General features: G+C 47.6%; 2 protein-coding genes and 2 non-coding genes across 8 annotated transcripts in view; 3 read left to right on the forward strand and 1 right to left on the reverse strand.

Moving 5' to 3' along the window:
- LOC135101955 (dynein axonemal heavy chain 6-like) overlaps positions 1 to 23,728 on the forward strand; it is a 37,819-nt gene extending 14,091 nt beyond the window's left edge. The window contains exons 12-52 of the mRNA XM_064006406.1: positions 375 to 490; positions 990 to 1,135; positions 1,243 to 1,409; positions 2,121 to 2,250; positions 2,344 to 2,938; positions 4,603 to 4,776; positions 5,072 to 5,265; positions 5,576 to 5,750; positions 5,859 to 6,019; positions 6,550 to 6,695; positions 6,922 to 7,255; positions 7,605 to 7,797; positions 7,949 to 8,533; positions 8,746 to 8,841; positions 9,019 to 9,185; positions 9,411 to 9,574; positions 9,714 to 9,916; positions 10,064 to 10,240; positions 10,431 to 10,565; positions 10,799 to 10,975; positions 11,134 to 11,330; positions 11,785 to 11,929; positions 12,371 to 12,471; positions 12,678 to 12,915; positions 13,200 to 13,360; positions 13,879 to 14,020; positions 14,224 to 14,415; positions 14,704 to 14,846; positions 15,260 to 15,440; positions 15,669 to 15,848; positions 16,049 to 16,285; positions 17,010 to 17,117; positions 17,510 to 17,611; positions 17,949 to 18,031; positions 18,167 to 18,308; positions 18,833 to 18,919; positions 19,165 to 19,236; positions 19,699 to 19,864; positions 21,175 to 21,531; positions 21,824 to 21,969; positions 22,343 to 23,728. Coding sequence (XP_063862476.1) covers positions 375 to 490; positions 990 to 1,135; positions 1,243 to 1,409; positions 2,121 to 2,250; positions 2,344 to 2,938; positions 4,603 to 4,776; positions 5,072 to 5,265; positions 5,576 to 5,750; positions 5,859 to 6,019; positions 6,550 to 6,695; positions 6,922 to 7,255; positions 7,605 to 7,797; positions 7,949 to 8,533; positions 8,746 to 8,841; positions 9,019 to 9,185; positions 9,411 to 9,574; positions 9,714 to 9,916; positions 10,064 to 10,240; positions 10,431 to 10,565; positions 10,799 to 10,975; positions 11,134 to 11,330; positions 11,785 to 11,929; positions 12,371 to 12,471; positions 12,678 to 12,915; positions 13,200 to 13,360; positions 13,879 to 14,020; positions 14,224 to 14,415; positions 14,704 to 14,846; positions 15,260 to 15,440; positions 15,669 to 15,848; positions 16,049 to 16,285; positions 17,010 to 17,117; positions 17,510 to 17,611; positions 17,949 to 18,031; positions 18,167 to 18,308; positions 18,833 to 18,919; positions 19,165 to 19,236; positions 19,699 to 19,864; positions 21,175 to 21,531; positions 21,824 to 21,969; positions 22,343 to 22,429 — 7,502 coding nt within the window. The 3' untranslated portion in view covers positions 22,430 to 23,728. The remainder of the gene's footprint in view (positions 1 to 374; positions 491 to 989; positions 1,136 to 1,242; positions 1,410 to 2,120; positions 2,251 to 2,343; positions 2,939 to 4,602; positions 4,777 to 5,071; positions 5,266 to 5,575; positions 5,751 to 5,858; positions 6,020 to 6,549; positions 6,696 to 6,921; positions 7,256 to 7,604; positions 7,798 to 7,948; positions 8,534 to 8,745; positions 8,842 to 9,018; positions 9,186 to 9,410; positions 9,575 to 9,713; positions 9,917 to 10,063; positions 10,241 to 10,430; positions 10,566 to 10,798; positions 10,976 to 11,133; positions 11,331 to 11,784; positions 11,930 to 12,370; positions 12,472 to 12,677; positions 12,916 to 13,199; positions 13,361 to 13,878; positions 14,021 to 14,223; positions 14,416 to 14,703; positions 14,847 to 15,259; positions 15,441 to 15,668; positions 15,849 to 16,048; positions 16,286 to 17,009; positions 17,118 to 17,509; positions 17,612 to 17,948; positions 18,032 to 18,166; positions 18,309 to 18,832; positions 18,920 to 19,164; positions 19,237 to 19,698; positions 19,865 to 21,174; positions 21,532 to 21,823; positions 21,970 to 22,342) is intronic.
- On the forward strand, positions 3,172 to 3,244 carry Trnaa-agc (transfer RNA alanine (anticodon AGC)). The gene has a single exon. It is a non-coding gene; the product is annotated as a tRNA-Ala (tRNA).
- Trnar-ucg (transfer RNA arginine (anticodon UCG)) lies at positions 6,355 to 6,427 on the reverse strand. The gene has a single exon. It is a non-coding gene; the product is annotated as a tRNA-Arg (tRNA).
- Positions 23,729 to 23,761: 33 nt separating the features above from the next.
- LOC135101956 (uncharacterized) overlaps positions 23,762 to 27,561 on the forward strand; it is a 40,425-nt gene continuing 36,625 nt past the window's right edge. For all 5 annotated transcript variants that reach the window (XM_064006407.1, XM_064006409.1, XM_064006410.1 and 2 more), the window contains exon 1: positions 23,762 to 25,598. The gene's annotated coding sequence lies outside the window, so the exon portion shown is untranslated. The remainder of the gene's footprint in view (positions 25,599 to 27,561) is intronic.

Raw genomic sequence — 27,561 nt, forward strand, 5'->3', positions numbered from 1 at the left:
TCTCTTCCCTTCTTTACTTTCAATTTGCAACTGGAGGAATTCTGATCATCAAATGATCATTCATTTATTCTTTTTAACCCTTTTACAGATTTAGCCATCCTTTCTTAAGCTTCCTAGCACTGTGAAATGTGTTTACACAGAGACACAGGAGAGAAAAGTGAGAAAACAGAAGGTTAAATTCGTTTTTTTTTTTTTTTTACGGTACAGAAATATTTACAAGTCTATCACAAAAATGGCGTCCAGAAAACTGTAGTTATTAAGTGGGAAAATTTTCTCTAGCTGTTAAAAGGTTAATTTTACTAGGTATATCAAACTGAATATCATAACACCTAACGCATCACTCACTCGTTGACCTGATGCTGCTGTGGCGTTAGGTGGCGTGGCAGTGGGCGGCGTGGGCGGTGGCAAGACGGAGACTGTGTGGGAGGTTGCGCGTGCGGCGGGGCAATTCATGGCTACCCTCACCTGCAGCCCCAACACCTCCGCGCAGGTGAGTCAGGAGAGGAGAGAGTGAAGTGACCGAGGAGAAGCAAGATGAAACTAGCCAAGATTAAAAAAAAAAAAGGAAAATGCAACAATGATAATAAAGTTAATGATAGTAATAAGAGAGAGAGAGAGAGAGAGAGAGAGAGAGAGAGAGAGAGAGAGAGAGAGAGAGAGAGAGAGAGAGAGAGAGAGAGAGAGAGAGAGAGAGAGAGAGAGAGGAACGTTCGGAGGGAGACAACAGAAAAAAAACAATATACTCTTAAAGGTTTACTGTGCACAAATATTTACGAATTTTTAAATGGATGTGTGTCTTGGTCTCTCTCTCTCTCTCTCTCTCTCTCTCTCTCTCTCTCTCTCTCTCTCTCTCTCTCTCTCTCTCTCTCTCTCTCTCTCTCTCTCTCTCTCTCTCTCTCTCTCTCTCTCTCTCTCTCGCAACCAGTATTTCTAAGTACGCGCTTTTTCACACCCCTGTAACTCAACGTTGATCTTCTTGTGCCTGCCAGAGTCTCCAGAGTGTAGTAAGTGGTGGGATTCAGGGCGGTTTCTGGCTGCTGCTGGAAGAGGCTGCTCTTCTACCCTCTGCCCTGGTGTCGCGCCTCGCTCAGTACCTGCACAGCGTCCGCCACACAAAGGCCAACGCTCTCAAGAGGTGAGTGTGACTTCGAGAACCACAGTCATTGTCTTCCCCTCCTTCAGTTGGATCAGATGCTCGAGGTGACTTTGCTTGTGTGTAATGTTTAAAATCTCTTCCTGCAGGTGTCTCGTCGATGGCCAGGAGATGAAGGTGGTGGATTCCTTCAGTCTGTTCCTGACGGTGACGTGTCCCAGTAATGTCTTGGGTGCACTGCCGCCTCCCTGCCCGCTCCTCAACCACTCCATTGCGCCCCACCTCTCCCCAGTCACCGTATGTCTCCCTAGCACTGGTAAGCTCAACCACGTTTCTTTAGCGTATACTCGTATGTATCATTGTAACGTCCAAGATGTGTTCTGCAATAGTGTGAAGTCTTGGTTTTAACAGTATGTCATGCTTTTGAAATTGCAGAATAAACATATCGGTCACATATGGATGTTCGCTGGTTTTGTTTCCCGATTCACTGATTATTTCTATGGGAGTTTACTTGTATGTTGCATGAAAACTGTGATTTTCTCCGCATGCAGTGACTTGATTCACGACACGAAGAAAATTAATAATCTTCACTAGTGCAACGTTTACCATTAATTTCCCTTTTGTTTTCATGCTGTCTGTTTTCCAACTCTATCCTCTATCCGCCAGCGTCTCCATATCAGTGACAGTTTTTAAGAAAATAATTACTTAATGACCCTTGTAGCAGAATGTTTTGACTGTTATAAGAGATATGTGTTATGAAAAAGGAAGGCACTTCGTTTCTAACTATACATTTCCATTTTTCATGAACACATTTTTCATATCCTTTGTACTGCATTTCATTAATATGTCACACGCTGTAAGGATTGGCACTTCAATGGGCCTTTTATGTGTGTGTGTGTGTGTGTGTGTGTGTGTGTGTGTGTGTGTGTGTGTGTGTGTGTGTGTGTTTTGTTGCCCAAGGCCAGTGTCGGTCTTACATAAAAAAATGCATCCTTGTCAATTATTTGTCTCGAATTGCCAACAACAGAGACCATGCTGGAGGTGGTGCTGCGTGGCCAGGGCCTCGCCGTGTCCTCAGAGTTCCTGCAGAAAGTACGGGAATGTTTCGCTCACCTCACCTCCCTCCGCCCTGATGGTTCCTTCTTTTCCACTGTGAGGTGCGTAAGAAAAAGTCATCACGGGTATTAATCATCTTTCCCTCAGGGTAAATGGGAGCGCGGAATGCCAAGAATTTGTTGCTCCTTCACCAGGTTAATCCGGGCTGTGGCGCGCGTGTGTAGCGACATCAGGTGCTCCGGGGGTCGTGGTGAAGCATTCCTGGGTGGGCGTGACGGCGGGGAATGTCGTGAAGGCAGCACATCAGAGAGCAACATGACAGATCCATTGGCCGCTACACAGCGCTGGATGCATCACCCAACACCCTTCTCCCTGCCCCGGACCGATGAAGGCGTTGTAATGCACGCGCTGTACGTCGTAGTGACGCCTCTGCTAAGTGGCGTGGATAAAGAATGGCGCAGGTTTTTCAGGGGTCATTTTGATCTGGAATATGCAAGTCGTGAGTCGCTGCTACAGGAGATGGAGGAGTGCCTGCGTGAGGTGCTGCTCGAGTGTGGTTACGGCGAGACACCCGAAGTGGTAGCTTGCCTTGAACAGGGAGGAGGCGCCCCCAGCCATGAGGAACATGCGGAGGGAGGCTCAACGAGGAAACAGACAAGCTCCAAAAATCTGAGCACGCACGGCGGCACCCTATTGGCGGCGGCCCTCAACCTGTACTCCGTGCTGGCAGTGCACGGGTGCTGCTGCCTCAGGGCGCCTCCAGCGACAGGCAAGACCACTGTCTGGAGGGTGAGTGCACTGAATGTCGAGTGGACTATACTATCATGGTTGTAATGGCCGCAGAGTTTTGTTCGCTTCCCTTGAGTCTCGCCAGTGTTAACGTAATTGCATTCTCATCGTCTTAGTAGTTGTTACAGATGTCGATGATCATTTGAATTTTGTAATTTAATTTATGTCGCAGTTCTACTGCGTATGATTTCAAAGTATAACATTTGATTCATGTATAACATTTTGATACACCAGGGGATGTAGCTCAAGTGGTAGAGCGCTCGCTTAGCATGTGAGAGGTACGGGGATCGATACCCCGCATCTCCACGATCTTTGTTTTAGGGTCATGGCTTAGTGATAGGGTCATGGCTTAATGACAGGCGACAAAGAGTTGTAATAAATGGCTCTAAATCTGAGTGGGGTCATATAATTAGTGGGGTGCCACAGGGATCAGTATTAGGGCCATTGTTATTTCTAATATATATCAATTACTTGGATAGTGGAATTCGTAGTAAATTTGCGGATGACACAAAGATAGGTAGATTAATTAGGTCAGAATCGGATGCCATCGCCTTGCAGGCAGATTTAGATAGAATGAATGAATGGACGGATAGATGGCAAATGCAATTTAATATCAATAAATGCAAAGTACTTAGCGAAGGTAGAGGAAACCCACACAGTAGGTACACATTAAGCAACCAAACTCCGGTAGGTACAGGGTACGAGAAAGATTTAGGAGTTATAGTTAGCTCTGAACTCCGTCTAGGGAAACAATGCATAGAAGCCAGAAACAAGGCAAATAGGGTACTAGGATTCATTTTTAGGAGTGCTAAAAGTAGAAGGCCGGAAGTAATATTAAAGTTATACTTGGCGCTGGTCAGGCCTCATCTAGACTACGCTGTGCAGTTCTGGTCCCCACATTACAGGAAAGATATAGGTCTATTAAAATCAATGCAGAGGGGAATGACTAAAAAGGATACGAGGGATGAGGATTATTCCTTACGAGGCGAGATTGAAGTTGTTAGATTTACATTCTTTAGAAAGACGTAGGTTAAGAGGGGACCTGATAGAAGTCTTTAAGTGGTATAAGGGTTATAACAAGGGGGATGTAGGCAAAATTCTTAGGATCAGCAACCAGGGTAGAACAAGAAGTAACGGGTTCAAGCTTGAAAAATTTAGGTTTAGGAAGGAAATAGGAAAAAATTGGTTCTCAAATAGAGTGGTAGATGAGTGGAACGGACTCAGTAATCATGTTGTTAGTGCTAGGACACAAGAGAGCTTTAAGAGAAGATTAGACAGGTTTATGGATGGGGATAATAGATGGAAATAGGTAGGTATATTTCATACAGGGACTGCTTCTTGCAGCTTCCCTTATTTCTTATGTTCTTATGTTCTTATTCTTTAATTTATTATTATTATTATTATTATTATTATTATTATTATTATTATTATTATTATTATTATTATTATTATTATTATTATCATATTATTATTACCACCACCACCACCACCATCTGCTGCTGCTGCTGCTGCTACTGCTACTACTATTACTACTACTACTACTACTACTACTACTACTACTACTACTACTATCACCACAACCATTATTATTATAATTATTTTCATGATCCTCATAATCGTAGAACTATAATTTTCAATTTTCCCAAGCTTCCGTGTCGCTGCAGGTGTTGGCGGCGGCGATGAACAGGCGAGGAGGGAAGGGTGCATCGCGGCGAGTTAGAGTGCGAGTTGTTGCCTGTGGTGCCTTCACGAGGACACACCTGCTGGGGGCGTGGCGGGAAGGGGGACGGGCCTGGAGGAAGGGCGTCCTATTCTCCTCTCTCTCCCAGACCCATCACGTGAGCATCTTTCCTGCCACACAAGAGACAGCGTGGCTTCTACACACGCTTTTGTTCTATTGCTAACAGCTCGATTAAAATATTTTCGTTGAGATCTTGTGTATTGTTATTTCAGTGTGATGTTGATCAAGTTATGACAGTAACTTTACGAATATACGCGTTCAAGTTGCTATGAAAAAAATAATGTGTGTGTGTGTGTGTGTGTGTGTGTGTGTGTGTGTGTGTGTGTGTGTGTGTGTGTGTGTGTGTGTGTGTGTGTGTGTGTGTGTGTGTGTGTGTGTGTGCGCGCGCGCAGGTGAGCAAGAACGAGCAGTGGGTGGTAGTCGTGGGTCCCTTCCCGCGTGGAGTGCTGTCAGCCCTGGCCACGCTCTGCCACCCTTGCCCGAGCGTCACTGACGACGCCCTGCACCACCTCACGCCGCCACAAGGCTTCAAACTGATTCTCGAGACGGCCGCCGGGGAGGACCTCACTCCCCTCATCCTTGTTAGGTTTGTGGAGGGAGTCAGCTGATAAGTGGAAGGCATAGAAGATAAAATATATTAGGAAGTTATTAGTCAAAACAGGTCTCTATTTGCCATGCACCTATTTAGCAGACATTTTTATACTTGACTGAGATTGTATCTGTCGTAACGTTCTCCTGATACCACACTTTCATACCTGTCAAGGAAGTGTAGTGCAGAATTAGTGATTTACAAATAGATTCCTTGTAGCCACTTAAATGTCTCTCAGCACAATAGTTTTACGTTTACCATTGGCGTCTAGCACCTCTCACCTCACCTGGCGCGTGTCATGATACAGGTGTCCAGTGTTGGAGATGTCCGAGGAGGAGATGGTGATCGGTCAAGCTGCTGACGGGGCTCTGAGGGTAATGGCTGGAGCGTTGCAGAGCTTTCAGTCTGCAACACTGTTGGCTCAGTGTCGCTCTGCACTCACTGACGGTCTACGCTCCCTCGGCCTCCCCTCCACCTCTATGGTGAGTGCCGCTGCCACTCCTTGTCTCTTGTCTCATCTTGATACTCGTGTTTATCTGTTGTTCCTACACATTGTATGATTTCTTGTATTTATATGTTTATACGTGAAGCAATGCGTGGCGCAATGTGCTTGTCGCTTGTTGGAGGGGCGGCTGACACCCACAGCGCCACCCGAGGAGGTGACGGAGGCCTTGACACAGGTGCTAGACCTTCTGCACACCGCCAGATACCCGCACCTGCACCCTCCTGACGGGTCCTACACACCCGCCAGGTACGCCCTCTTCTCCCGGTGGTGTTAGTGGTACAGATTGATTGAATTTCCTTGTTATCTTTTTCATTTGTTAATTATGTACGTATGATAGATACTTAGAGTTTTATCTGTTTAAATATGGCTAATATACACAACTTGTGGTTACGATTATACTTAGAATCTTGAGATTCTCACTTGCATTCGCGTGTCCCTACTGAGGTTGTGGTGAAGTAACAGAAAGGGGGATCCACACGTAAGGTTAACTTCTCGAGATAGATATTTTGAATTTTACTTTGCAGTGATGGCCAACGTGATTACCACCTTGTTTGTTTCCTAAAAATAAATCACTTATTTGTCGACCGTGACAGGACTCGAACCTGCAATCTTCGGATCCGAAGTCCGACGCCTTATCCATTAGGCCACACGGCCATGTGGTAGTGAATTGTCTTTTGAATAATTCATAATTCATGTTAGTTTCTTCCTGGTTATCAAAGTTTTGAAGATTTATTAAATAAAAAAACACGTTAAACATGTGCCTTCCCGCCGCGTAGACTGGACTCCAGGAGCCCCGCGCCCTCAGATGCTTTCCTGGACTTTCCTGGACGAGTGGTGGCCATTCCAGAGTTCCAAGCCGGTCTCTCCCTTTTGCCGCAGCTTCTGGATGCCGCTTGCCCGCTCCTCCTCCACTCTAAGCCTGGTGGGTTTCTGCTGTTACCTGTTCACCCTCGTAATACCAACAATGGACGCTAGATGTTCTCAGGGGGCGGAAAAGAAATATTGAATGATTAAGTCAAGGGAAATATCTCTGAAGGATGAACCAGTGCTGCAGCAGCTTTATATCATTCTAAGTCATACGTCTGAGTTACGACGGAAATGTTTTGTGTTCCAGTGAACTCGTCTAGTTGTTTCTTTCCTCCTCACAGGCCACGGACTCAGTACCTTCCTCGACATCTTCGAGCGGAACCTTGCCCCTGCTACTCATGTCATCCGCTTCCGATGCACGCCACTGACAACATCTGAGGACCTCTTTTCCTCCATGATTGGCTCTTTGCTTCCTTGTCCACTGCAGAAAAACCAATCACAGCAGGCCTCCAGACGTCCTCTCAGCAATCGTTGGAGGACAGTGGATGACGAAGCCCGGGAGGGAGTGCGAGGTCTGGCCCCCGGCGACGAGGGTTTCTCTCTGTTAATACTGGAGGACGCTCACCTGCAGCTGGAAGCAGACGGTGCTTCAGGAACAATCTGTGAGACCTTCAGGTACACCTCCACTTGTTTATCTTTACACCGTTCATAGGATTTTCCAATATAAAACTGGAATGCATTTCGTCACTTTTTTGTTATCTATCTATTTATCTATCTACCTATCTATCTGTATCTGTATATCTACATATATACGTATGCTGTAGGCCATATATATATATATATATATATATATATATATATATATATATATATATATATATATATATATATATATATATATATATATATATATATATATAGATAGATAGATAGATAGATAGATAGATAGATAGATAGATAGATAGATAGATATTGTGTGTGTGTGTGTGTGTGTGTTATATGTTGTACCTCGCCGTGGTGGCAGACATTTGGTGGAGTGCGGGGAGGTGATGTGCCCCACGTCAGGCCAGAGGTATCGTCTGCAGCGGGTTGTTCCTATCCTCACGCTCTCCACGACCGCCGCCCCCGAGGACTTGGTTCCCGCCAGGATCCTGAGGCACTGTGTCTTGATGCAGCTCCCGCACATTGCCGCCGCCACCTGCGAATACATCATTAAGGTGAGCATCCACTCTGGGCGGTGCTCCAGTATTGCGTCGTGCAGTTGGTTTCAAACGTGTACTTGAATGATAGTATGTGCCCCTACTTTTATTTTTGTGCACTAGTGGATTATTTACAGTGGCATGTTTTTATGGAATCATGTTCTCACAGGTGTGCCTTCAGGACGTGCTTGTAGAAATTGACGAAGATAATTACTTGCCTGAGACGACGCGAGCCGTAATTCAGGAGCTGTACGAGGATTTACAGGAGCCCTCCTCCTCCCTCACCCCCTCGCCAGCCCTCACTCAGCCACCGCGACTGGACTCACACTCATCGGGTGCTAACGAGGCTCCCGCTCCTGTTGCCGAGGAGAAGAGGGAGGGCACCGCTGATTCAGCAGGTCGTGGAGGCTGTGCGGAAGGCTCCATCAGCACTGAGGGCAGCAGCATCACAGTTCCAGGTCAGTCTCAAGAGAAAGCCACAAGCTCCACGGAGGAAAGCATCGTAGGGCCCCTAAGGGTTCCTATCCAAGGCAGCAGCACTGAGGTTGAGGGGCTGGTGGCGGTCCCCAACCTCCACCACCTTTTGCAGCTGATTGAGGCTGTTCGGAGGAATTCTTGTTACCTGCAGCTAACGATGGGCCAGGCGGCATCCCTCCTCACCTTCGAGGCCGGCAGGGTGTTCAGCAGCGTTATCTCCTCCGAGGCAGTACTCAGGAAGAGAATCAGTGGTGTCATCAAGAAGTATTTTGAAGAGGTAACTTCGCCTGTGAGAAAAATTGCCCAAAAGTAGATATCATTTGTCGTATCAACTTAAAGGAATAATGTGCCTTTAGTTGTTGTACACTTGCTAAAGAAACAGCAGTGTTTATCATGGAATGCAGCCAGAGAAAAATGTAAGAAAGTAGAAAGAACGCAGTGCAAAGTAGGTCAAGACTACCTGCGTGTACTGACGGTTGTGTGTTGCAGGTGGAGCGTGTGGCGTGGTGGCCCGGCGTGACAGAGGAAGGCAAGAGAACCATGACTCACACCAGGGAGTACAGCGAGGCGCTCAGGGGCGTGCAGGTGGGTATGTATGTGTGTGTGTGTGTGTGTGTGTGTGTGAGAGAGAGAGAGAAAGAGAGAGAGAGAGAGAGAGAGAGAGAGAGAGAGAGAGAGAGAGAGAGAGAGAGAGAGAGAGAGAGAGAGAGAGAGAGAGAGAGAGAGAGATTAAAGAAATGCACTCGTTTTCTTCCTTCCCAGTACCCTGAGGGGCTGCAGCCCATCATGTTCACACAAGCGCATTATGAGGCGCTGCTCAAGCTGGTGCTCACGCTGGAGACGGTGAGTGGGCACGCCGTGGTGCTGGGACCGCCAGGCGTGGGCAAGATGTCTCTCGCGCGTCTGGCAGCCTACAACACCCGTGCCAGGTGTGTGTGTGTGTGTGTGTGTGTGTGTGTTTGTCAAACATGTGTTTGGGTGAGGGACGTCTGTTACCCTTCCACGCTGCAAATATCAAGGAAGACATGAAGTATTTTATGCCAGAAAACACACACACACACACACACACACACACACACACACACACACACACACACACACACACACACACACACACACACACACACACACACATAAGGTTGATCGTATTCCAGAGTGTATTTCCTGGACGACCAGCGAGAGGAGGCCGGGAGGGTGGCTGCCATCAGGGCGGCGGTGCAGGCCTCGGGTGTCGGGGGACGTCGCACTGTCATCCTCCTGCGGCAACACGCCCTCACGCCCGCGCTGCTCGACGTGCTGCACGGTCTTGCCCACACAGGTGAGTCATGGCCTCACATGCAGCAGTGCTAATTGCTATATTTGGAGTCATCATGCATAAAATCACAACTAAGATCTACTAAAGAACACAAAACTGTATAAGGAAGTGCTTTTTCACTTTGCTTCCTTCATGTGTACAGGATGGAGTGAGGGACTATGGGATCCTCTCAGGGTTCGAGGGCTGCTTGAGGGCATCAGACAGAAGAGCAGCAAGAGTCCTCGTCCACACGAGAATCGATGGATGACTTACCTGGAAGAGGAGGAGCTGGCCGCCCTGAAGCACAGGCTTATCACAAACGTCAGGAGGAATCTTCACATCGTTCTCATCATTTATTCCCGTCAGGTGCGTCAGTTCAGTCTCCGAGGCTGCAGCTCGTGGCACATAGTAATGACGGTTCTCCCTTTCAGGAACAGGAAGTTGTTGCAGAGAAATTGTTGTGTACAAGTACAGGAGGCTGTGGGTAATGACAAAATCATAACCTTGACACAGGTCAGCGAGGAGTGGTGTCGCCGCTACCCACCACTGCGCAGCCGCTGGGTGTGGGTGCGGCTGGACGACTGGGCTAATGAGACCCTAAGGGAAGTGGCCAGACGAATTTTCATTCCGGCAGAGTTGCCGCCCCACATCCTGCACCAGATGCAGGTCGCCCTTCCCGCCATACATCAGGTGAGGCCTCCCATCCCCCATGGGACATACCATATTGAACTCTTGGTAATTTGTTACGTGAGAGAGATCAAACGAATCGTGGTTTGCACAATCTGCTAAAGTTAATTATTCCTGTTGTGTTGCTTATAGTTATAATGAGTCATTCGAGAATCAAGGATATGGTGTAAAGAAGAAATGTGTTCTTTCTCAGCTTCTGAAAAAGGAGGAGGCACTGACAGTGACGGTAGCGGACTTCGTGGAGGCTTGTCGGGTGACGGTGAAACTATTAGCCCACCGCAGGACACAGCTGCGGGATTCCCTGGCTCTCTTCAAGGGCGGCATGGACGTGAGTTACCACATGGCTGTCATAAAGGGGATTTGTGTCGGTGCCAGACACAGACACGTGGTGTCAGCTGACGTGCACCGCCTCGAGTGACATGAGCAACAGAAGACATGATAAGAGAATGTATATATGAATTATACTACTTTAACATTATTCCAATTAAATATGAGCTCTTGGTTAACTCTGGAGATTCTGGATGATTTGTTATGATGATCTTCCTTTCCTTTCACTGCTAGAAATTGCAAGAAACAAGTGGGAACGTCGAGGAGCTAAAGGGTGAACTTGCGGAGCTGGAGCCCGAGCTGAAGGCGACGCAGGAGGAGGGCCAGCGACTGACTCACGCCCTAGCACAGCAGCGGACCCAGGTGTCGCAGATCAGGGACCAGATGGTGTCTCTGGAGGAAAGAGTCAAGGTCAGAGCAATATTCAAGTAGTAGTGCAGGCGAGGCGCTAGATGTCACTGCTGCTTCGAGATTCCTGTCACTTACATCTCGGTTGTATCTTCATTACTGTTTTGTTTAGAGATTTTCCAGCCTAGATATTAAACTGTGTGCTTCTTTGTGTTTTGCAGGAGAAGTGTGAGGCTGTGAGTGCCATGAACGAGGAGGTGGTGCAGGAGGTGGGGGAGACTGTGCCCGGCCTCGAGGCAGCGGAGAAGGCGATCAAGGCCCTGGACAAGAAAGATTTGGTTGAGGTGCGCGTCCTCAACAAGCCTCCGGACCTCGTGCTTCTCGTGATGGAACCGATCTGCATCCTCCTCAACACCAAGTGAGGACGGTGCATGGCAGTCACGTGATGAAAGTATAATGCACAGGTAATAGGGTGTATTTTTGTGTTGTCGCCACCTGGATCACCCGTTTTTGGGCTGCGTCAACACCGACGTGACCTCTTGAATGTCACTGCTTCCCTTGCGTCACGAGCCTGTGCCTCCTCGTTTTCTTGTCACTCTTGCGGGTGTAGTGAGTGAGCTGCGTGATGCACCAAATGGAGCTCCGAGCCAGACCACTTGTTTATTTGTTTATCACCAGCCAATGTGTGATGGTCTGCATATCTTTTTTTCAAATTCTTGTTCTGTGGGGGGAAATGGTTACACAGAAGGCCTTGTCCGTAATTCTATGCAGGTTGACTAGAAAATGTGTAAGCGGAAGAAATTACATATTTACTTCGTTGTTCTTCAGGCTGCATTAAGCTGCTGATGTGTTGACGCTTCTCTGTCTGCCAGGCTGGAGTGGGCGGCCATGAAGACTCTGCTGGGGGATCCGTCAATGATGAAGAGGCTGGTGGAGGTGGAGAAGGACTCCCTCAGCGATGCCACTCTCAGGAAGCTCAAGAAGTACACCGAGAGTCCTAAATTCCTCCCGGACGAGGTGAGGGAGGGAAGGCGAGGCTAGGAAAGAGACTCATCACAGGGCGATGCTGGTGATTAGTGCGACACTAGTGATGAGATTTTTTGGAAACTTTAAATGTAGTGCCTGTAATATATAGGAGACCCGCATGCTTCTTTGTTCGTGAGGTCTCCCTCATAAGTATCTGAGTTGCAAGTCCACGCTCAGTGAAGCCTGGTATAAGGATCAAGAATAATAAAAAACAGAGACAGAATTTTCAGTTTTATGTCTTTCGTTTTAAGGTATCAGATTTTTTAATTAATTACCTACATTATTATACATTTGTTCATTGTCTGTTGTTGATCCGTTCACGTTTTGTTTTCGATAATTTAATGCAGGCATTACAGCTTTAATTTTTTTTTTACTATGTACTATAAGAATGTTTTTTTATCTTTTTATTTCCTGTGTTGTTTCGTATGACAGGTGGGAAAGGTGTCCAAGCCGTGCCGGCCGCTGTGTGCGTGGCTGAAAGCTTTGGAACATTACGCCCAGGTGTTGCGGAACGTTGAACCCAAGAAGATGCGGTGAGCACTTCATACACATTCTAACCCAAATGGTTGTTAAGTTTTATAATTCACACTAGTTGACAATGACAGGTACCTTTACAAAGCACCAGTCCATTTCTTCACTCAAATACTAGCATTATAGTGCCACGTGTAAGAACATGCTAAAGGTTTGAAAGGCAAAGAATGAATCAGTGGTTGTTTAAATTGTGCTCGTCGCGTCCCAGGCTGAGCGAGATGGAGCGTGAGCTGAGCACCATCCAGCTAGAACAGAGACAGCTGCAGCAACAGCTTGGCCAGAACGAGCGGGAGCTGAGTGAGCTGCAGGCGCGCTACGAAGGCTGTGTATGTCGGCGGCAGCAGCTGGAGGGCGGCATCAAGCGGGCCTCGGCGCGGCTGCAACGGTGCACGCGTCTCACCACCGTGCTGGCCGACGAGGACTCCCGCTGGTCCGCCAAGATCAAGGTAAAGCTTGGAGGTACTGTTCAAAGTGAAAATAGCCTTTGAAAAGGGTGCTTATGTCAACACCGGCACGTCACGGATATTACATGCGCCAACTTACCGAGGAGTTCAGTTTTACAGTTTAGTTTTACAGCTTTCAACTTTCTAAGAACAAAACGTATAATTGATATTTAATGACACAAGCAAGGAGGAAAGAGGTTTGGTGGATGAGAAATAACGTGATGTACCCGACCTGGATGTCAGTAGGCTGCTTTAAGGGTGACAGGTGACCTATGTGTGCGCCGCAGGTGTTGATGGAGGAAGTGGAGAACGTGTACGGGGAGTGTGCCCTGGGCGGCGTGGCTGTGGCGTACCTGGCGGCGCTTCCCGAGTCTCATAGGAACGACCTCCTGCAGCAGGCGCTGTCCATCCTCACCGCCAGCTGCATCGACACTCCGAAGAAGTCCAAGTACGGACTTGCTTTGGCGATTATTATTATTATTATTATTATTATTATTATTATTATTATTATTATTATTATTATTATTATTATTATTATTATTATTACTACTACTACTACTACTATTATTATTATTATTATTACTATTATTATTATTATTATTATTATTATTATTATTATTATTGTTGTTATTACCATTATCATCATCATCATCATCCTCATTCTTTTACCTTTTCTTCTATAGTGTCATGTTTCCCTCGGTGAGAAAATATACTTTTAAAATTAATAAGGAAGAATTCCAGTAGTGTACTATCTGGTATAGGCAGGATAGTGAGTATGAAAATGAATTTTTTCATTAAGAAAACCTGAATCAATGCCCTTCACTTGCGTGGGAGTGTTAAGCAGTTACCTATTGAAGCGCCGCCTTGACTGTTCGGGGAATGTGAGTTGGTCTTCCCGTGCATGTCATACAGTCTCGTGTGGCGATTCTTTCTCTCCCGCCCCACATGGTCGCTTCCCTCCCGCAGCCTGGTGGAGACACTGAGCACCTCCGAGATCCGGGAGGAGTGGACAAAGGCAGATCTTTATCCTGACCCCGCATGCTACTTGCATGCGGCCTTCGTCACCGCCGCCGCCCGGAGGACCCTTGTGTTTGACCCTGACTACATGGTAAGGCGATGGAAGAGGTCTGGTGGAGAAGGTGTGGCCTCGCGACATGTAAGGAGTGACTAGGGCCCAATATTAATGACCTGGAATGACTGGAATGACTTGAAATGCCTTACATTTCTTTGTTTACTTGATGTGAGGAAAGATGTCAAGCTCTGGCGTGACGATGCCTCGACATTGCCTTGCCAACGTCCTCTTTCTGGCAGTGCGTGCGGTGGTTGCGGCGCCTGAGAGAGAACATCGCTGGGGGTGTGGCGGTGCTGCATGCTGGAGACGAGTCTCTCCCTTCGCGGGTGTTGGCAGCTGCTCGCAGCCGCCGCCCGATGCTGATACTCCATACCCCTGCCAGCCTCACGTACAACCTCCGGAAGGTGCTGGAGGTGCCGCCAGTGGTGCAGGTGAGCCAGCAGTCCATTGCAGATGGAGGGTGTGCACTGCGGGTATCCTATCAGTTTGCAGATATATATTTCAGCTGTTTAGCATATTGCTTCTGTGGGTACTTGCCGCCCCTATAGCTGAATCCGAGTGTGCTACGCATGGTGCTTCCCGTAAATATTAGTTCTGCTTGTCATAAACAGATACCATTTTTAAAACACGTATTTTTGGTTCCATACAGTCTACTACTGTAGCGTCACATAATCACCGTTCCTTTCACCAGTCTTCACGCACGGCTGTGTCTCCGGCAGACTTCTGACGGGGAGCGCGTGGAGGTGACGATCGTTCTGGTGACCGGCAGCGCCTCACCCAAACTGCCGCCTGACATGTGTGTTCACCTTACCCGCGTGTCCTTCGCCCTGCCGCCCCTCGTGCTGGAGGAACGCCTCCTCAAGTAAGTCTCGATCCAGAGTGCACCTCACGGCGCTGCATAGCAGTTACCATGGCTAGGATGAGAGAGAGAGAGAGAGAGAGAGAGAGAGAGAGAGAGAGAGAGAGAGAGAGAGAGAGAGAGAGAATATCTAAACTTTCGTAGTCTCCACTCAATGTGCGTACAGTCGTCAACAGATGCGTTACTTAACCATCTACTCTCCCCCCAGCCCCACCACACACACAAAGAAGAGACGAACATAGCATGGTGTATCAACATCCCTACCCGCCTCTCCTTTACATCATACTCGTACAACCTCATTTCGTCTATGAAGTAAAATTAGATCCATGCGCGCGCGCGCGCGTGTGTGTGTGTGTGTGTTGATTGAGAAAGGGATGACACATCACTGACTTGATGCTGCTGCGCCTCCATGACAGTGACGTGCTGAAGATCGAGCGTGAAGACCTGTACGAGCAGCGCGCCAACTTGACGGCCAGCATTTCGCGGGACCAGAAGGCGCTCACGGCAGTCGACGACAACATTCTGAACAAACTTACGCAGGCAGCGACGGCGCTGCTTGACAACGAAGAACTCCTCGCGGCCTTCTATGAGGCCAAGGTTAGGACGTGCTGGAACCAGGATCGTTTAAGCGACCAGACATCTTACACATGCATGATATTTTGAGAATGTTGACATTCCTTACACATTTTTTGTAAAAGTGCTAATTGTATACCAACTTTGTCACAACTCACTGCTTAGAAAAAAAATAATAAAATAAATAAAAAAGTTAACTGAAGATGAAAAAGATATTTTGATATATTTCTTTAACGTTAAATCTTGCTTCAGTCCACGTCAGCAGAATTCCGGACCCGGCTGGCGGAGAGTCGGCGAACTCTGCAGAAGATCGGCAACGTGCGGGATAAGTACCGGCCAGTGGCCACCAGGGCCAGGCTTCTCTTTTCCGCCAGCACAGCCCTCAGGAGTCTCAACCCCAACTACGTCTTTTCTCTCCAACACTTCCTCCACGTAAGTCACTCCACTGTGTTCGCTGCAACAAATCCCCGTGTCGTAACCATCAAAATTTATTGTTGCTGCTTTTATTCTTGTTTCACCACAACGTGTGTGTCTGTCATGTTACTTATCATTGCCTGCTCCTCTTTTGCAGCCCCTCAACGCCCTCCCCTCCACACACACCTCACACTCTTCACATCCCTTCCTCCCCGCAGCTGTTTTCCGTGTGCATCACTAGCGGGGACAGAACTGAGGCGTTAAGCTTTGACCAACGAATCGATTCCCTGGTGAAGAGTGTGACTCAGATGGTGGTGACACATGTGAGCCGCGCCCTCCGCCCCACCCACCGCCTCGCCTTCACCACCTCTCTCTGCGCTGCCATCGCCGCTGAGCAGGGCACCCTCAGGCGCGCGACTTGGGCTGCCATTCTCGATCCCAACTGTTACGACGAGGTTAGTGTGGAGGATGGCCCGGTGTGAGTGTTGGCCGTGCCGTGAGTGGCGTGTCTTGCCCTGCTGTGGTCATGTGATTCGCTTCAGTGTCATTCTTCAAACATTTGGCTCGTGAGGCTGAGAAGGTCGACATGAATATTTCATAATGGCTTCCCAAAAGTAAATTAAACCCGATGGGAATGTTATTTGCTCCCTGACGGTAGTTAGTCTTGATGAAGTTGTAAAGGTGTGTGAAATTTGCCTAAGTATTTGGCTTACCTTTTTGCTTTTCTCTTCATTAAATTCCAGAAATACTTTAAATTGTCGTAGCTCGAAGGACATTGATTCACACCCTTGCAACCTTATTTAAATTTGCTGGAATTTACATAATATGAATTTGTGAATATTTTACTCAGTAATTGCTTTTTCAATAATTAGTTTTGTATTGTAGTTATGCCTTTAACAAAACTTATTTTCATAGCCTAGCTAACCAGTGCCTGTGCTGCTGTAGATGTGATCTGATATGAATGTATCCTTGCTAACTAAAGACCAGTGCTTCCCGCAGCCTAAAGTATGCCGTTGACTCCTCTACTTGCTTTCTTCTTTATCTTCTTTTAAACTAAAATCATTGGTAGAACCATTTGTGAATTTCTCGTTATTTATTTTTTTTCCTCTCCGCCCCATCTTGTTCCTCCTCCACATTGTGTTCCTTGCTAACAAATCCCCTGGTGGTAACACTGGGCAGGCCGCCCTGCTGAAGGCCGTGGTGGCACAGGAAGGCGAGTTCGACCCCATAGCCAGTGACCTGCTGCGAGGAGTCCGCCTGCACCTCATCCTTCACGACCTGGTCACGGTAGGAGCTTCCTGCGGCGCAGTCGACTGCAGGAGTGTTTTGTAACACTGGTATCTCGTGGTTTGTGGTGACAGAAGTCATGGCAACAGGGTGGGCACCGGCGGTGTTGTCTTCACAAAGCACACATTACTCAAAGTAGCCAAATTTGTGTATTTTATTGTTTGCATAAATAAGAAATTAGGAATACGTTATAGAAGAAAGAAAATGTAATCTGAAATGAGATAAAACAGTCTATCTCCTTTGCAGAATAAAGCCTAAAATTGAATTTGAAAGTCTTGAAAAATCTAATTCGAGCAGGTGTTTGTGGGTCAGTGACGTATCGGAGGCAGAGGGAGAAAAGCCGCCGCTGCGTGCAAATAGAGGTACAGAAAGTAATCAGGTATGACCTACAGGACGTGGGGCTGAGTGGGAGTCGCGGAATGGCTGAGGCGCCGCGAGGAAGGATCTCAGACTTCAACGCCTTAATGCTCCTGCGAATATCCAAACCCCGTTTGGTGAGTGAATGTGGGCGTGAGGGGAGAAAGAGTGTGGGTGTGAGCTACCACTTCATTTTCTTCATATTCTGTCGCTTTTAGAATGAATCAAGTATAAATGAGGTAAGACTCAGCTCGGTAGCAGCAGCAGCGGAGTGGCTAGCCAAACAGTCTGGCTCAGACGACCTTAACTCAGCCTTGTTTGACATCTTGCTATCCAAGTATCTGCTAGAAAAGTATACAACACTCGGGAAGTCTCACCAACTGTGTGTATGTTCCTCTTGACCCTTTTATCGTGGTGGCGGCGACTGCGACGGTGGCGGCGATGGTGATGGTGGCGGTGGCTGTGGTTGCGCAGCTGGTGGCGGGGGCGCGTGAGGTGGTAAACTCCACGCTAAGCGATACCTCACTTCTGAAGCCGGACCTTTCCCTCGTCAGGATGTAAGTCTCCCAAAAAGATATTTACCATTGCCAGAGTAAAAAAAAAAAAAAAAAAAAAAAAAAAGGTTAAATACCTAAATGTGTAGTTTGTAGTTGTCACTGCGTAATATCGTGTTGTCACTGCCCTTGGTTTAGGCTGGGGCAGGAGGAACGCAAGCAACCAGTACTGGTGTGGACAGACTACGGGCGAGACGTGGGTGAGGAGGTGCTGGGCGTGGCACAGGCTCGTGGACTGGGCGGCATCACGCGGGTCATTACGGCGCCCACGCGTACCAAGGTGACCACTGACCGCTGGCCCCTGTGTTCCCCGTGTCCCCTGCGCCCCCTTCTTGCCCCGGGACAACACTGAAGGTGTGGCGAGGGTGAACAAGTAGTCTTGTGCACTCTTGTTGCGTTTTAGTCCGTGTCTTTCCAAAATCACTTAGAAACTATAACAGGTGTATAGTATTTGTTTTATCTTTATTTACCGATGTATTTATTAGTGCAGCTATCTACCTTAACAAGCTAAATTTTGCAACGAATGATAAAAATCGCTAGATATGTGTGTGTCTGTGTGTGTGTGTGTGTGTGTGTGTGTGTGTGTGTGTGTGTGTTTCAAATCAAGAGAGAGAGAGAGAGAGAGAGAGAGAGAGAGAGAGAGAGAGAGAGAGAGAGAGAGAGAGATAGAGAGACCTTGATTACTATTTATATTACCAAGGCAGAGGAGGGAGACGTAATGGTGTCACGAGGAGAGCAAGAAAGAATCAAAACAGGTGGAGGGAAGAAGTCTTTAATGCATCTGTTTCTGTTTGTCCCGCGCAGGAGGAAGCTGGTGGCGAGATGGGGAGGCCGCCCCTCGCCGCGCTGCTGGGAACCGTCGTGCAGCAGGGGGGCTGGGTCCTCGTGCAGGTGCTGGGAAACACACTCACTCTCTCTTTCTCTCTCTCTCTCTCTCTCTCTCTCTCTCTCTCTCTCTCTCTCTCTCTCTCTGGTCTCGTGATTTTTCATATCAGGAAGATGATGTGCAACTTGCTCATGTCAACTTTATCTTTCGCGGCAGAAATATGTTAACTATTTTTTTTCGTGTGTGTGTGTGTGTGTGTGTGTGTGTGTGTGTGTGTGTGTGTGTGTGTGTGTGTGTGTGTGTGTTGCAGGGTGCTGACTCTCCCGAGGTTCTGCCGACGTTGTTGGGAGCCATGACGAACCTCGAGTCCCCGGATATCAAGGTCAGTGCCAGAGAGGAAGGGGAGGGACATGGTGGGTGGGGGGCGAAAGGTCAGGGAGGGAGGGACGGCGGACTTAGGTCAAGGGTGAGGAATGGGGTCGTGAGGAGGGAAGGATAGCGATGGTGTGAAGTCGCAACGAAGAAACACTGATGAAAACACAGGTGGTTAAGGTGTATTTTTAGTGTGTTGTGTTCTCTCCCCTCTCCAGTGTTTATTATTTTGGCTTCCCCGCGACACACCTGCGGAACGTTTAATCCAAAGGTGTAGTGACTGAGTAGCGTAGCGGTGGCGGTGGTGCATCCATGTCATACTTGAAATATGTAGGGCATGGTACTCGCCTCTTCAGCAACATAAATATTTACTTTACTAAGAGAAAACAATATCAACAAGGATATTTCTGGAGCACACACTCATCTCTTTCCCTTATAACCTGTATCCCTTCATTTTCTATTTCTTCGTCAGGTACACGAGGATTTCCGGCTGTTGGTATCCGTTTCGGAGGACAAGACGGCGCCCTCTGATCTCACCTTGCTTGGCCGCCCACTCTTCGCGCCCCCCGCACCCACCCTCTCCGCCACCCTCGCTGCCGTGGCCGCTCTCTTCAGTTCCCACGACTACAGCCACCACTGTAAGTCAACCTCACAGCTTCCATAAGTGCTCCTTTGATCCTGTGGTTCGTGTTTAAGCCTAATGTAATTGTGTGGTGTAAGTCCAGCTTAAATTTGAAAGACACCAAAGGAAGCAATTGAGTGAAAGAGCGGCTTAAACTCATATTTATATTTAGTAAGAAATATAACGAAAGTAATTCTAATCAGTAGTCAAGGAATGTATGGAAAAACTATATCTGTATGGATGTTATTTCCACGTAAAACAAGCCAACTCGCAGCAGTGTTCGTGATTAACAAACTAACTAATAAGATTCTCCTGAATTACCTGAAAATGAGGCGTGGTATATGTAGTTACAAAGGCGTGAAATGGAAGTGTTGACAAGATTTACTCATGGGAAGCCAAAAACGTCCGAACTGACGAGCTTGAACGAGTCTAAGAACCAACACAAAGGTGAGGGTGAGGCAGACTTTACGGTGTTTATCCTCGGCGGCTGCTTGGAGGGGCACACGCGGCTGCTCCCATAACTCAGTCTTTAACTTCGCAGACAAGCAAATGATTGGGAGAATATGAGCAGCCACACGTCTGACGGTGGAAAAGCGTTGCACATATATCTCGCATGTGAAAAAAAAAGTGGAATGAAGCCTAATTAGACGTATCTCCTCATGAGCTTATTCACAGTGACGGTTTAAAAGCCCGTCGCAAGATGGCGTGTCTTCCAGCTTCCCCCTCAGCTCTCTGCCCGCCGTGCACGACAGGTGGCTGCTTTCTCATCTAAACAGTCTTCCTCATCAGCCTCAAATCTACCTTGTGCTTCCACATCTTGAGAAATGCCGCGCTAATGAGTTGCCGGAAGAAATTGTTAACCTGTGATGCCATTATTTCACTGGAAAGAACTACAAAAGTATGATGAATTAAAATGGTTATTTAATAGATGGAACTTACTAGTGTGCCAGTTTTTTCATTGTAATTTTTATACTTGTTAAGGTATTATGGAAAGTAATATGGATCTGTGCATCAGCACATAAAGGAATGAAAAGTCTATTTTCGTGTTTTACATATTTTGTTCATAATGAAGGACATGACTTCCTTAATCTAGACATCCTGAGTTATTTTTGCATATTTTAATGTTCTTTCAGGTTTTCTTCAATCAACACGTATTACTACAGCCAGCTCATCCTTCTCTTTGTCCCCTTCCCCTACATATTTATGCGACACTTGAGACAACAGTCGTATATTATTTTCGATATCACAATAGAATAATAAATCCTATGACTGCCGTTTGTCACAGTCTGGGAGTGAATTAAACCAGGGTATCCATGCCCATAACAGACCTGGGAGGCGCGTGGCGGCGAGCAGTGTGGCAAGTGGCGACCGCTCACACCATCATCGCCGTCACGAGGCACTGGCAGGGTAACCCGAGCCTCCCTCTGCGTCCACCTTCCACACATACGCCCAGGACGCAGGTGGCGAGTGAGGAACGGTCTCTTACTCCTTCTACAACGTCTGGTGTAGGGGACGAGGCAGAGGAGAAGGACGGGGATGAGGACGAAGAGGAAGGAGGAGTAGGAGAACACAGGAGCCTCAATGGACACCTCAGCCTGGCGATGGTGGGCCAAACTCTCGCCTGCCTGCACAAGCTGTCCCTGCAGTGGCCCCTCGACGACCCCACGCTCATCACCTTCCTCGGTATGAGAGAGAGAGAGAGAGAGAGAGAGAGAGAGAGAGAGAGAGAGAGAGAGAGAGAGAGAGAGAGAGAGAGAGAGAGAGAGAGAATTTTCCCCTTCCCGATGTGAGGTTGACATGACACAAAGCATCTTAAAGAACACTAAAAAAACGTATCACGTGATTTAGAAAAGTATACGTTGTGAGGGGAGGGAAGGACTATTTCTAGACGCAGGTACACGAAGGTGAAGTGTTACAGTGTGTGTGTGTGTGTGTGTATGTGTGTGTGTGTGTGATTAATGTGTATCTGTACCAGACGTGGTGTACGGGCGGCGCAAGATGTGGCGTCGGCCGGTGCTCAGCCTGCCTCGCGAAGTGGGGCTCGTGTCGAGGGAGGCAGCGCTCAGCATCGTCACTTCGCACCTTACCTCTTGCCTCCCGAGACTCCATAACCTCACGCTGGTGAGTCTCAGCACTGCCTCCCGCCTTTTCTCCTCTAGACGACGGCATTTAGAGCATTCCAGTAGGCATTTGTTGTTCAGCGGAGTGATGAAGCTTTAAAGCGAACAAGTGTAAAGTATAGGAAAAGGAAGGCTACAAACATTTTAACGAATTGAAGAGAGGCTAAAAATAAAAGCAGTAGTAGTAATAGCAGTAGTAGTAGTAGTAGTAGTAGTAGTAGTAGTAGTAGTATAGCGGTAGTAGCAGTAGTAGTAGTAGTAGCAGTAGTAATGGTCGTAATTAGTTGTTGTTGTTGTTGTTGTTGTAGGAAATAATGAAGTAAGCTTCTCGTGCCTTTTTAATTTTTTTTTCTTTTTTTTTTCTTTTTGTGCAGGACGTGGAGTACCGAGCCTTCCAGGAGGACCTCGCCGCCATCGCAGCACACATCTTCGCCGCCGAGCCTCCCGCCGCAGAAGAGTGAGCTGTCCAAGTGGATCCACAAGAGCTGAAGAAACTCAGAGGAGCTCAGATGGAAAAACAATTCTGCTCAAAATTATAGAGAAAAGAGGGAGAAATAGTGATAAATGAACGAAAAGACGTCATGAATGGTAGCGAGAAATCAACCTGTTTGTGTTATCATTTAGTTGCATAGCGTGTATAGAAAGCTCGAGAATAGTACTAAGTAAAAGACTCCCTTACCTTGGAGTTACCTGGGCGACAGACGAAGCATTGCATTTCCCAGGTGAGGAAGCAGTCCCGCCGGGCCAAGGTCGTGCGGCATCACCTTGCACGTTCCCATCACAAACTGGCCACTTCTGCCTCATAAACTTGCTCGTTAAACTGCCGTGTTTACTGCAGTGTTTGCAGCAGCAAGTGATGATGGCTGGGTTACTGGCCTGCTGATTCCCCACCTTACCCTAAATCTTGGCCCGTTCTCCCTCCCCACCATTCCTACCCCACCGCATACTCCGAACTCCCGCTATCCGAGGTATCCAGCTCATAGTTTCAAGGTTACATCAACACGCCGGACGCTGCACCACCCAGGATCATTATTCAGTTTTTCTTCTACTTAAACAAATATACTTTCGAGCGAAGACTAAGACGAACACTCCAGCGGCACCAGGAAGGAGGAAACATGCATGGCTGAGCAATGGAGCTTATAACGAATTCAAGCAGACTGTGTTGATGTTAATCGTGTGACATTTATTTCAAGGATATCCTGCCTCCTCTGAACTGTTTTGCGTTGATCTAAACTGATAGAAACTGAATTTATCCGGAAGTATTTTCATAGGCGTATGTACGTATGCTACCCGCCAACACCCTCTCAGAAACGCTCTCCCTCTTCCACAGCCTTCATATGTAAACAGTGTCATATCTGTGTACCGAAACGCCACCACCTCGAGCCATTGTATGTGTGATTCACTGTAAGTATCCAGCGTCTTGAGATGCGTGGCGAGAGAGTGAGCCCATCCGCGCCACCAAGGATACCTCCAGTCAAGGCCAAGAAGGGGAACCGAGACTTTTCAGTAGGAAGAGTCGCGCAGATGTTCGGAATTAAAGATGAAGGTTGCAGAGGCCATGAAGATTGAACGGGATATGGTGGCACCCCAGGAGGAAAAAACGTAAAGATGAAGGAAGCACTGCAATATTAATTAAGCTTTACACTTGTAAGACGACTTAAACAAACTTTGTAAAGACATCAACCGTAAATTTGAATATGGTGTTGGATAGAGAGAGAGAGAGAGAGAGAGAGAGAGAGAGAGAGAGAGAGAGAGAGAGAGAGAGAGAGAGAGAGAGAGAGAGAGAGAAAGGACAGGAAGAGATAAAAACATGAGACCTATTTGGAGTGTTTATAGTCCGTCGAAAATACCTGCAACTTCTCCTCCCTCTTTGAAGAGCGCCAAGAGAAGGTTAAATTCTAGAGGTCCCCGAGGCCACTCTGAGCACCAGTGTTATGTTCTGGTAAAAATAAAGCGGGTGTGTGGCGCCGTAAACACCCAGTACTGGCCGCGACGTAAACATTTACAGTGGCGGCAGCGGAAACAGGCAGCCTTCTTATGGCGACGCTGGTGGCTGTGTCTGTCTGACCTGACCTACTGCTGGCGTCGGGCACGATGAGTAGTAGGGCAGGTAAGAAGAGCAGGACCGTGGGTTGGCGGGGGAGTGCTTGAGGGGCGTCACGGTTGGCCTGCCTCACGAGGGGGTCACGGTGCCTGCTTTATCGCGAGGATTCCAAGTTTAGCCCCGAGGCAGAGGTTGGCAGGCATTTCATTATCGCCAGAGAAACTCAAGTATACTAGCAAGTTACAAGTGTAAAGGACTGCAAGGGCGCTGAAAGACGGTGAAATACTGTTCACTAGAGCCGGTTGTGATGGTGGTGATGGTAATGGCGGTGATGGGGACAGTGATGGTGGGGGCGAAGACACGGGTGCCGGGCGTCTGTCTGCAGCGCGGCAACCCGTCACTCGGGCCAGGTTCATCACTCCTCGCCGCCCCCACCGCACTCCTTCTCCTTACCTAACCATCCTCTGGCCCCTCCCCTGCACTCACCTCATGTGACTCGAGGGAAAAATCTTTGTAGTTATTGTTCTTTCGCGCACCGTAACCGTGATCTGTAATATTTCTATTTTATTTATTTATTTTTTTATTTCATGGCTATGTGTGTGAGTTCGCGTGGATGGAAAAACCTGCCAATGAAAAAAAAATTAAATAAATAAATAAATAAAAAAAAAAATAAATATGTAATGAAGGCGGGTGATCAGTGCCGATGATTTATATCCATTAACTCAACGTGTAAAAAAATATGATAAGAAGGACGGAGCACGTCTGGGAAAGATTTTTGATGTGGGTGGCACGAGACTTGAAATAGCCCAGCCTCTCCCCTTCACGAACAGTGCGGCGCAGATCCTCACTCGGGAGGCAGCCTCTCTGCCCCTCACACCTGGCCTTCACTCCCCTTACCTTTCTGGCCCCGCGAGGAAGCGACCAGGAACAGTACTTGTTGGGCCATCCTAAGCAAATATCTTAAATGCGCCGCACCAACACCAAAAAAACAAAACAAGACCAGTGTTTCCTGTATTCTGTCGTGAGTGTAATGAAGTCCCAGCCAGTAGCCATCTGAAGGCAGGCGCCGCAAAGCTTCTGGTTCGCGAAATGTGCTGACGGGGAGGCGGCCGGTGCTGAAACTTGCAGTCGTTAAATAAATTATCTGGAAGTGAAGTGTGTTTAGGCTGCTTGGCAATAAGTGACAACTCAGTAATATATCAGCGATGTTGATCTAATTAGAGAAAATGTTACCAAGAATTTAGCGAACTGTGTCTGCCCCTGCTTGGGGTCACATGGCGGCGGGAAGGCTGTGCAGAGATGGTGACGCGTACACATTTAGAGTGAAAAGTGTGAGGGAAACACAACGCATTACTGAGATTTGTTGAAATTCTTAGGATACATGTGCTCGTCCTCGTACCACCGACACAACGCAAACGAAAACGGGCGTAGAATTTTGCGGAGGTGTTGGCAGAAAGCCTCGACTCGGCGTATGAAGACTGCAACGTGTGATCACCTCGACGCGGCGCCAAGACCCAGCTGAGGCTCGGCGGGTGAGCGACTGACGAAGGGCACTGCTCCCGGGTATCGTGCGGACGCCACGCAAGGTATGCACGTCGGTCTCCAAATGATTGGAAATGGTTTGTAAATAGTGCTTGTAAGAATTTGTCGTGTATGATTGTCTCTTTGTTATATCGTTAAGTTCGGATTTTATTTCAACATTGTCACTGCTTATTATGTTTTAAGAAGGTTGGGATGGAATTGCTCGTAACAAAGTAAGTCATTTACTTAAGTTCAGCTTCATTGGTTGGAGAGGCGCCGGGACGAGATGGGAGGTGTTGCTCCAGTGTTACGATTAAGGAGGTTGTGATCATCAGCCAACTATCTCACTTGACGCAAAGATAGTCGTCAGTATTCTTATTTCGGGAATACTTAGTATTTGCTTTTCCTTTGACGTCACTGTAACCTCTGAAACGTTGGATCATGTCCTTGTCTGAGAGTTCTTCGAGAAATTCTTGTGACGCAGGTGTAGAACAGAGACTGGTGCAGTCTGAACACCAAAACGTAATGTCTTTGTTATTCCTTGACTTCCTAGGGCGCGCCACACGGGGCGTCGGCAGGGTGACTCATATCTCAGATTTTGAATAACTTTTATATTTTGGTCTTCATTGTTAACCAGCAGGTGTAACACAAGCCCACATTTCTTAAGTTTCACTGTTTCCTATCGTGAATACCGTCTCTCGTTCCTGAGCATTGCTGGTCCTTACCGGTGACATCGTAGGACATCTTCAAAAAACGCTGGAATATTGCTGGCAACAATGTGAGTGGTCTCCTTTCTCTCGGCTGAATTAGTCATGCTCAAGGAGGAAAACACTTGCCACCGCGAGGAACGTTGCCAAGCCGCTGTGGAGTCGAGGCTCCTCGTTAATCAAATTTGGTGCACCATTAAGAGCGTCAACCATAACACCCAGATGCTTGCCGTCAGCCCTGGGGAAATTTCGCAACTTTCTCTCGGAGCATGAGCGCCAGTCAGTCCCTTGAAGACACTGCTCGGTGCATATGCTCGCCCCGCCACCTGCCATCCTGTGCCCACAGTGATAAGGTGAAGAAAATTGATTTCTCATAAATTCAAGCATGTGTCGTTAATCTTTTGCTCGGCTAAATTCACAATGAAGTATGTCAAATAAGTCCAAGAAAAAACGAAGACATCGTTATTTCTACTTAATTTGATAATGAAGATCATCACCATCAGCCGGAATCTCTCGTGAAGAAGTGCGTGAAAGCAACGCGACCTCCAGGTAAATCCCATAACCTTCGTGGGGCGAAATGAATGAGCAGAAGTGATCTTCGTTCTCTTACTTGGCGTTCAACAAGGTTATTCCTTATCAGCAGCTGGGAGGCTCTGGTGAGTTAAGCTGCAGCAAGAGAAGGAGGAGGAGGAGGAAGAGGAGGAGGCTGTGACGTAGTGGTGACGGCCAAACGTGGCTACGGCGAGGGCACGAGGCACATTCATCAACCGACACGGGTAGGAGGTGGTACGGTGTTTTCTTTATCTCAAAAAGCTCGCAGAAGGTCGCAAGACAGCTGCCGGCCGTCCTGTGAGCCCTGACTCAGAGGCGAGCGAACCACTCACATCCGCTCTTCCTCGGCTTTGAAACGCCCAAATAAACAACTGTGTCCCTTTAACAGAGTTTGTCAATAAATTGTGATCATGCATTTGATTTATTTTGGAGGTCTTGAGAGTTGCTTTAATGTTAGGAATGCATCGCGTGAGGAAGGGCGCCACCTGCCATCCCACCACTGCTGGGAGGCACGGAACGACACCTTGTGTTCCATTTCAAGTTATCATTTCAGTCTTTACAGGGTTGATTCCTCTAGATAAAAATCTCGTTTGTTATACGTTTTTTTTTCTTTGTTTAACTTTTTTTGCATCGGTAAATTTCTTGTTTCTTACCGAGTATAGTTAAGAGATGGGCAAACCACGGAACTGCTCAAGCTTGTGAACTTCCCCTCATTAAACCTGGCGAGGATAAATACTATGTGGCAGTCTTTAACGGGTGGGTTCTTCTG

Source organism: Scylla paramamosain, chromosome 7 (assembly GCF_035594125.1).
Source record: "Scylla paramamosain isolate STU-SP2022 chromosome 7, ASM3559412v1, whole genome shotgun sequence".
Lineage (NCBI taxonomy): Eukaryota > Metazoa > Arthropoda > Malacostraca > Decapoda > Portunidae > Scylla > Scylla paramamosain.